Consider the following 10,223-nt stretch of genomic DNA (forward strand, 5'->3'; position numbering starts at 1 on the left):
TCGCATAATATGCACGTTTGACACTGTTTTCGTGTTTTTATCTTCCATAATAAGCAAAATCACGTTCCGTATGATTTCCGTATACTCCGTATATACGGAATTCATACGGACAATAATTTCGCGGTTGTAGTGATCATACGGACTTAAAATAGGTGTCAAATTTTTTCAATATGCATGCGCTCTTTCATTTTCTTATGCTTCTCAAAAGTCTTTCTTGTTTTGTGGCGGCTTTGTGTCATGCTAAGAATGCACTCCGCATTCCCATAATTCCGTATATACGGAACGTTTCAGGAGGAAAGGTCTTTCTTTATGCCCGTATTGCGCTATTATGTTGTTGCTATATTAAAATTGACATATCGGACTAAATTTAATAACTAATTGCCTAATGCATATTGTATATTCATCAAAGAGTTTTCAAAACGTGTGTATATATGAGGGGAGACAGTTGGAAAGAAACTAAACTGCAAGAAAAAAAGGGAGGGACGATCAACTGGTTTGATGCAAGAGCCGCCCGATAGCATTCTTCAGTACCTTCTCTTTTTGTTACCGTTCTGCAGCCTCCCACATGTTTAGCATCTCAACCGCCGAACACAGCCCCCTCTAAGCTGAGGAAGCGGCGACAGCACGTGCGCTTAGCCAAAGCGGTGTCAAAACTCTCATAACAGACCCTTAGCAGGCGTGGCCCAACTTTGCCAACGGTCGATTGCATGTTACAACACTTCCGATGATCAATCAGAGACCACCAACGAGACCAGTCACGATTGTATGGGCGCCAGCTCATACTGGCATCCACGGCAAACAAGATCACCAACCTCGTGGTTCGAGATTTGACTCGCTTAGCCGGCGCTAATGAAGCCCGGCCCGAGTGCATGCATCCTGCAGTCACAGACCAAGAAGTTACTCAGCACTCTGGCCTCTTCCATAGAACGTACTCCTCCCCGCACAAATCGCTACCGATTAACCAGGAAACATTACTCCGCACCCTGTGGGCATACACCTTCCCACACAACGCCAGACTTCACCTCTTTGACGGGACACAACTCTCTCCATTGCGTTGCTTCTGTGGAGAGCCTGGGAACCTCATACACATAGTAGGCGGCTGCGACTAGTGTGCCGTAGATCCATCCAACCTTCACGTTTCCATAGAGAATTGGGAGACAGCCATGGCCAGCTGCGGCCTGGAAGATCAGTTGTTCTTGATGGAAACGGCTGTCGATTCGGCCCCCTCGAATGAGGACGCCTCTCTTAAACATTGCCTCGATTGAATTAAACTTCATTTTCAGTCTCTCTCTCCCTCTACAAGTGAACATTACTGCTGCTTGTGACTTCACTTGGCTATCATCTTTCCTAGAGCCCAATCGCTGTCACCAGTCGCTGAAGGACCATTAGCAAGTTCCTATCTCCAGTGGTTCCCTATCCAATGTCGTCCTATACCCGCCGTCCAATGAGTCTTTAGAGCCATTCTTTCTTTCAAACAGCTCTGTTAGCAGATAAAAAATGAGCAGTAGGAAATTTTTCTAAATGCCACCTGCCACGCTTGGCAGTCGGCGCCACATACTCGTCACACTACCATAAAAAACATTTTGCGGGCACAGTTAAAGGAGCTCTTCAACACCTTAGATAAACTCGCCGCGGTGGCTCAGTGGCTAAGGAGTAGCGCTGATGAGCACACAGACGCGGTTTAGATTCCCGGTCGCGGCGGCCGCTTTTCTGATGGAAGCGAAAAGCGAAAACGTCCGTGTGTCCGAAATTTCGTCGCACGTAAATATCCCCAGGTGGTCAAAATTAATCTGGAGCCATCCACTATGGCGCGCCTTGTCATCGGCGTTGCAACGGTGCGTTAAACCCAACAGTAAATAAATAAATAAATAAATAAATATAACTAGGTAAATAAACAAATAAATAAACAAATAAAAAGCAGTAAATAAATAAATAAACACTTTCGAAAACGCTTTCAATCTTCTTCGCATCTGGAAGCACTGCGAAAACTATAGCTATTATCAGCACAGAGCAACATTGCGTGATTTGCTCGTCGCTGCGGATACACCTTCCGTTTCTGCTTCGCTTTTGTGGCTTTTTTTAGATGGGTATCAAATGCGTTCTATTCTGAAACTTACGGAAAGCCGGCAAACAGCCGCTACACCGCTGTAATGACGTCATTCAGCGGTCGAAGAACGCGAAGACCGGGAAGGAGAGAAAAATATTTTGAGCAAGTTTCTATGTTATCTGACGAGGGGAGAACAGTAATTTTTGGCTCAGGCACATTACGACCCCATAGTATAATGCGTTGGTTGACTACTTTCTGCAAGCACTCAAGATTTAGACAAAAGTTGAAAAACGTGTTGCAGGGTCGCTTTAGTTTGGCGAAGACAAAATATTTGAACAAAGAAACCTTCATTATGGATTTGTTGCTATGCCGATTTGATAAGGAAACAAAAAAACGAGCACAAAAAACTAACAGAAAAAAACACGCCTGCTTTTTTTTTTCTTCGAACCCGTTTCAACCCGTTTGAACCGGTTCGAACGGGTTCGAACCGGTTCGAACCGGAACGGAATGGTGCTCTGGAACTGAACCCGAACCGAACCCGAAAGGCTTGAACCCGAACCCGAACCGAACCCGAAAAAATTCCGGTTCGACACCCTGGTCATGGGACGCGTGAAGTGGTAAAGAACCGTTGTGCGCCATTTGTGTAGAAACCAAGAAATTCATAAAACCCTTTTCGCGTAATGTTGAGTAGGAATCATGTGTGGAGCACACCTTTTACGTTAGAATGGCTGCTCCGAAATGATCGTATGCGGGAGCGTCGTGCACGCCTAATTATCCACTCACGCGAGTTGCAAGGACAAAAGGCAGCGCGAGCGAAAAACAAGGTTTTTCTAATAACCAAGGTAGGAGAACATTGCTCAAGCACGGCGTCTATAAAATGAGCACAAAAGTTCTTATTATATTTTGATACTTAGCAGTCCAGCTGACCATGTGGGAGGCCGTGCATACAATGCTGCATAAGCCCGTGTTTTTTTCCCGTGTTCGCTTTTATATCTTGTGTCCATAATTGTGTCCCTTGAGAGGAATGGGAAGTAACCGTGCAGTTGCCAACCAGTATCGTGTCTTGCCGCTGTTTGTTCTTTTGTTAGCAAAGTTCTATTTTATACGAAGTGTCGGCGTCCAAATGAAAGTCTTGTTGCAAATCTGTGAATATAGTGCAAGTCTTGGAGAACGGTTTCGGGCGGGGCTAGTGACCCGAGATATTCAAGATGCAGACAGACGCGTACACGCACACACGGCATATAGGAGCCACAGCAGTCACACTTTACGTTGCAACAAGTGCGCCAACTCCTCTGCTTTCCTTACGAGGCGTTGCAATTGCGGCAACTCGTTTACTTTGCTTGCTCGAAATTATTGCCCCAGGTTTGTCTGGAAAGTGATACAAGCGATTGGGTACTAGAAATTCTTTCATCACATGTTTTTCTACCCAGGTTTATCTCCCACATGGGTGAGCTTTAAACAAGTTGCACAGATACCACCCCCAGGCCAGAGCAGAGACCACAAACTGATGTCAGTGTTCGGGGTAGTCTGTTCAAGAGAATCTTGATATAAAAACTAGCTGCAGAGCTCTTAGCGCATCCAAGCGGAAACGCAAGAAATAGTGGTCTGAAAAATCTAACGCAAGCCCATGGGTATTTTTTACAGGTAAAACGCTTGGCAAACACTCTTCACCATGCCGAGGAGGAAGCCTGAAGGCCAGCTCATTGACGGTGTTGCGGCTGACCCGCATTTGGACCCCGATCTCTTCAGAGAAGCCTTGAAGTTCCGAGCCAAAAGAGGGGACATTGTTCAGCTGTCATATCCGAAATCTGGGACGCACTGGGCCATCTACATAATGCAGCTAATATTGAAGAGAGGTGAACCTGTTCGCAGCTACGAGGAGTTCGTAGCTGATATGCGCTACCTCGGAATTGTGGATTTCAAACGATGGGCGCCAAACCTGCCCGTGCGAATATTTCAGACGCACCAGGTGCCGCAAAAAGAAACGATGACCGAAGAAGGCAAGTACGTGTACTTGGCTCGAAACCCGTGGGATGTCTGCGTATCTCTTTTTCACATGACGACCAACCTCCTCGGGTACCGCTTTGAAGAGGGAACGTTCGACGATTTCTTCGAATCCTTCATTGAAGGTGACTGTGGAGTAACAGGAAGCTACTTCAATCACGTAGCCTTGGGCTACGCCCTGAGAAACGAGCCCAACGTGTTCTTCATCACATACGAAGAGCTTCTAGCGGATACCAGAGGAACCGTTTTGAGATTGGCCCGCTTCCTGGGCGAGAACTACGCAAGAGAGCTTGAGCAAGACGTAGGGTTGCTGGAGAAGCTGCTGGAAAGGTGCACAGCGGACAGTATGAGACCTGTGCTTGTGATGGACCTCAACGGGAGGTCGAGCCAGGAGGAATGGGATGACGCAATGCACCGAGTAGACATTTCCTGTAAGGAAGGAGACACGGGGGACAACAAGAAATACTGCCCTATACGGGAGGGCAAAGTTGGAGGCTGGAAGAAGTACTTCTCTACGGAACAACTTTGGCGTCTGGAGGCCAAGATACGGGAGGAAGAGAAGAATTCCGCATTTATGGATCTTTGGAAGGGCGTACGTGAAGAAGCTCTTGCAGATTCCATGAAAGATTAAGTCTTGAAAATTTTGAGGTGCGGTTAATTGGGCGGTGGGCATTAAGGCAAGTTGACCACTTCGATTTTTCCTTGAAGGGATGCTGCGTGGTGCGCTCCATCTAAAAAGTGGTGGCAAGCGGGCATGTAAAAATAAAGTTTTTGTTGGTACTACACTGGTGACCTGACCGTAATCTTCGAGCGCTAAGTTATCTGGCTTTTTCTAATATTTAGCTGTTTGGAGGACGATCAGTTTAGATTGCCTTGGGAGATCATTCTGAGGTTTCCACGCCTACCATTCCACAGTGCAGAGCCGGAATTTTTTTAACGCGAAAGTGAATTATGCCCGCGTACACGAATATCTCAGCGACGTCATATCCGTCACGGAATTAGCAGCGCCAGAAAAAATGCCATTAATGCTGCGGCGCCCGGTTTCGAGCCCATGACTCTCTCGCCAGAACGAGAGGTACAGCTCTAAAACGTTTAATAATATAGCTGGAGCGATGACCGATCGGCGCATCAGCGCCTTATCCCTGTGTTCACCGACAGAATAGGCGAGAGTACGCGCACAAAACTATCTGTTGTGGTTGCGTTGTCTGCTCCGCTTTTCTTCTCAGGACAACACACCCCCTGTTTTAGGGGCGAAGCTTCTCTTGCTGGGGCCCTGTCCCGTCCCTCGTTGCTGCTGTACACGGCACCACGATGATGATTGTGGCAGAATCTCCCTAGGGATTGGCCAACCAAACATTGGCCGAAGAGGTCAAGACGTTCAACGCGTTCGTTGCTGCCTAACAAGGAGGAGAGGAAGAAGAAGAGGTTGTCGTTCGTCGCCTGCGAGCTCAAGACACGTACCGGGGGTACGTGACACAAGACGCTCTGCAGAAGGCGACGGCAAAGTGGCTAAAATGTCACACACCGAATTCGCCAACTTACCCATGAAGATTCTCATCGTCTCAAACAAGCCCTACATAATCACCACAAACATCGACGTCGTCGACGGGCTTGTCAACGGAGCGGTGGGAAGTCTCAAGCTTTGCTAGCGAGGAGTGGTGGTCTTGACGCGGCGGCGCCCGGTTTCGATCCCACAACTCTCTGGCCGCGACGGGAGGTACGTGGCGCAATTTCCACGGCGCTACGAACCGAGACGCGAGCGTGGCTACGAACGCGCCTTATGTCCTTCAATAATTCATATGGTGCGCGCCGTCAAGAAGACCTATAACAATGTTTCACGGTTTCACCGATAACCATTTTAGCTTCGCCCCTCTCATCATCATTCACTTCGTGGAGATGGCGGGATTTTTTTCGTATCATGCAAGAACGTTTCGCAGAAAGGTAGCTAAGCAGCGTGGGGCACAAAGTCATTCAGATGCAGTGGCAGGGGGGTACTACTCTCAAAGAAACAGCGTAGTAGACGACACTAATACAGCAGATAGCCCTATGCGCGTGCGCATAGTCTCGACTATTTCGCTGCTGAACACCGTGATAAGGCGCTGACATGACGGCGGTCGTCGCTACCGCTATATTATTAAAAATTTCGGAGGCTGTACGTGGCGCTCCGGCCACTGCGATACTATTTTTTTCTCTTTATTGCCTGTCTTTGGTATACACATTACGAACAAAAAAAAACGAGTACAAAGTGTGAAAAGACACCAGCACGTCACTTCCTAGTGTGCGATTGTTAAAAAGGCCGAAGCCATGCCTCACTTTCCAACACGTTTTGACCTCTTCGGCCACTCTTTGGTTGGCCAATCACTAGGGGGATCCTGCCACAATCATCATCCTGGTGCCGTGTACAGCAGCAACGAGGGACGGGACAGGGCCCGAGCAAGAGGAGCTTCGCCCCTAAAAAGACTTCACATAAGGCGGGGCGATCATTTTTTTTTCATACGCTGACATACATCTTGTCCTGGCCCTGCACTATATAGGGATCTGTAGAAAGGAGCCGGCAAAGTCGTGTCAAGAAGGTCTCTATATAGCTTTTTTCTGTGCACGCTAGCCAGATACTCGAAAGAAATCCGAGATAATAAAAATCTTGCCCCAAGTACAACCTTACGTAGATAGCCATGAATGCTGCCGTCCCTAACACAAGAAGTAACAACGAATTCGGGCAAAACTCTACCCAGGCGCACTTGACACACGGTGCGCCAAAAACGGTATTGCACATTACGCAGAAAAAGAAAGGGGTTCACTACCTGGCGCAGATAAAGGTGCGCTAGAGAGAGTCCCCCACCGCGCACTCGTCTAAACCGATTGCTTCGGATTTTGTGTTGCCGAGTAGAACTCCAAATAAAAAATTGCCCGCGTATCTGCTCCTGTCGTTGCAAATGTCGTCAAAAAACGATAGCCTTTGTAGACGTTCGCCAAGGAAATGCCCCCTTTTGCTTTCCCGCTCATCTCTCATGCTGTTCCTTTACCGTCGCGCTCATCCCAAGGTAAACACACCAAGGGTTTGCTCAAGGCGATTTGAGTTTACCGCGTTCCACTGCTAAAGGCTGGGTTCCTCGATGCCAGCGCTGCAGTACGGCGGTGACGCGCGTGAATAGAGGCGGCCGACTTCAAGGTTTATTGAACCGCGTGGCCGTGCTCCACGTGCGTTCCGAACAGAACGTGGAACCTAGCTAGTGGAACAACCGATTTAGCCCTGGCCATCCCCCCTTGTGGGAGCGTGCGAAAATCTTTGAGCACATCATCATCATCATCATCTTTGTTGCTGTTGTCACGTGATTAGTTTGGTGGTGCCCAGCTTTCGCCACGCACCGTACATTTAAATCTCCGCAACCCCATCCCGATCCACAACAAACTGATGCACAACTATTATATGAAATAGCGGTTTATTCATTTAAAAGCGCTCTGGCACGGGTTGTTTGAGCGGGTCCTCCCCCGAACGAACTGGTGTATGTGCTCTAACCCAATTGCGATCACCATGAACTGGCCCATGAATTGCCGGTTCTAAGAACTGGCCCAGTTATTGAGTCTACTGAGAACGACCATCATTTATTTGTTTATTTTCTCTTACCCTCCCTCCCCATTAATTTCCCCATCGTGACCAGTGGTCATCCTTTTCTATTAAAGGTTGTCTCTCTCTCTTTCATTTGCCGCGTGGAAGTGGCGTGGGCAACAGCAGGTTGCGGTTTTCTGCAGTAGATGTAGAATATCATTTGTTATCAAAAAACCAAACATCCATTAATTTTTTAATAAAGGAACGCTGTAAATATCCCTTGCGTACCAATTTCCTGTCTTATATTTGCGTAATGTCTTGTTCTTGTTCAACAAAGTTGACAAGTATGAACATATAAACCGAGCTTAGACGTTTTCCTTTGGCTGTGAGTATATAAGACTACTGCGGAATATCTACTTTGCTTTGACCGGGAGGCTGAATTGAGTCACAGACAGACAGACAGACCAAGATTTCTGGGTTTAAGTAGCCCAAGAAAGACTATCGTCTTTAAAACTGCAAATACCATGTGAAATCTTTGCACATTGGCATGCGAGCAATGCAAAACCTGCATCACGTACTAAAGTTTTGACACAAAGAATAGATTACACACGTCACTCGCTGGAACACGGACAACTGCTTAGTCTACCTCCACGCTTATCCGCTTTATCACGAATTTCGGTGTCTTGCCTGAGCAAGAAAATGTCCTTGACGCGATAGTTTTCGAGGGCGGCGCCTACGTACTTCACTGGCGTATCTACCCAGCTGATACCTGCGAATATACGCGGATTTCACAACCAGCTACCGTGCCAGATACTTATATACTTATCCCAATTGACGGAACTACCAGTGCAGAAGCAGAACCTTTTAAGAAAACTTATACTTTCGTGGATAGTACTGTTCTCTTGGAAAAAAAAGCAATAGCGTCTGCAGAGGCGAGCACACGAACTTCGCAGGAGTGCAATGAAAACCCGCTGATTTTTCAATTTTAAATTCAGAGCATTTCAGTAACTCACGATGTCACCCGCGTTGACGTCCGTAGTCCGCACCGCACCCCTCCCTACTATATAAAAAAAATACTATCCGGCGCCCGGTTTCAATCCCTCGACACTGCGGGCGAAACGCAATGTACACGGTGCTCTACCCACTGCGCCACAAAGCCGACACAGAATGGGACGCTATGAACGCGCCTTATATCGTTGACTCATTCAAACTACTGTTGACGAGCGCTCTCTCGTCAGCAGTTGCCACAAGTGCAACAACATTAACGTAACGCTAACTACTTAACGTCGTGCGCCCCCGGAAATGCTCTGCATTTGATCGTGCCCCTTGCGAGGGGGATGTTTCACTGCGTCTTCTCTCGGTCGCGGGACGCGTGGCGCCATCTGGCGAAGGCGCGGCACAACTCGTAGCACTTTCTTTGAAAAAGCGCCTCGAAAGCGCGGCAAATATGAAATAAAGATGATGCGCTTTCGAGGCAATCCGCCGACGCGGCTGCTTTGTGTACAGACTCGGCGGCGAGCGTCCCGGGATTCTGGTGCCGACCGAACAGCGAGAACAGCGGGCACCACTGGCGTATAAAACGGCTAACCTTAACTGGAGCGCCTACCGACTTGACCCCCAAACTTGTACTACAGTCTTTCTACGCCACGGGTACACCAGCCGTAATCATTTTTCCTACGTTTGTGTGCTCAAGAATCATCAATAGCACTTGGTGGGAGACCTTGCCGAACGCGCTTTTTCTAAGTCTATTTGTACCATTGCTACTGCTTGTTCGAGGCAGTCAGAGCATTCCAGGATGCTGCCGCGCTACTTGGGTATTGGTCGTAATAGAACGACCCTTATTGCCACATGTTTGGTGAGGTCCGGATATTTCTTTCACTACCAACTGCAACCCAGCAGCTAAGACCTTCCTTAAAATCTTATAGTCGACATTTGAGAGACTGATTGGACGGTATGCTGTTAAATTCTGAAGTTTACTGGCATCTTCAGTCTTTGGGATGAGAACTGTATGAGATAGAGTGAAAGATGGTGGGAGTCTGTTGCTTTCGTACGCTTCGGCGTAAACTTCACATTACAATGCGCTAAGTGTGTCTTTAAAGACCTTGAAAAACACGCGCCTAGACCATCTGGGCTTGGCGTTTTCCCGGGGGTTAAATCATCAACGGAACTCACAATTTCATTTATGGTGATTGCCATCTCAAGGATAGCCTTCATGTCGTCTTCTATTCTAGGCATTAGTTCAAGTTCAAGAATTCGTCCCTGAACTTATCGGCGTCGACCTTATGAACAGAGAAAAGTGCTTCATAAAAATCCTTAAAAGCACCCTCTATCTGGACCTGGTCACTCGTTAGCACTCCGCGATACTAGATTTCGACTATCAGATTTCTACAAGCGTAGCGCGTTTCTGATGCAAGTGCTCTCTTGGTGGTCGCTTCACCCATTCGCAACTTTTCCACCCTTTCTCTCACCAGGGCGCCATGGTATTTATCCCAATCTGTAACTTCCAGCTCCGACCTAATCCTTTTAATCTCTTCCTTATTCAACCCTGGCGACTGGCAATCTTCAGTAGTAAGCGACGCGAGGTCTTTACGTTGACGTTGTTCTTTCTGTCTCTCACGATAAATC

General features: G+C 47.6%; 1 protein-coding gene across 1 annotated transcript; it reads left to right on the forward strand.

Annotated features, from left to right (window-relative positions):
* The first annotated feature begins 3,719 nt into the window (after positions 1-3,719).
* Positions 3,720-4,682, forward strand: LOC144146702 (sulfotransferase 2A8-like). The gene has a single exon (XM_077678632.1). It carries the CDS (start codon positions 3,720-3,722, stop codon positions 4,680-4,682), a length of 963 nt encoding a protein of 320 aa, XP_077534758.1.
* Positions 4,683-10,223: the final 5,541 nt, after the last annotated feature.

The sequence above is a fragment of the Haemaphysalis longicornis genome, unplaced genomic scaffold, assembly GCF_048455015.1.
Source record: "Haemaphysalis longicornis isolate Haplotype H1 unplaced genomic scaffold, Haemaphysalis longicornis Haplotype H1 scaffold_7, whole genome shotgun sequence".
Lineage (NCBI taxonomy): Eukaryota > Metazoa > Arthropoda > Arachnida > Ixodida > Ixodidae > Haemaphysalis > Haemaphysalis longicornis.

Excerpts from the sequence above, each read along its gene's own strand:
- LOC144146702 (XM_077678632.1), top strand. The coding sequence starts at position 3,720 with ATGCCGAGGAGGAAGCCTGAAGGCCAGCTCATTGACGGTGTTGCGGCT.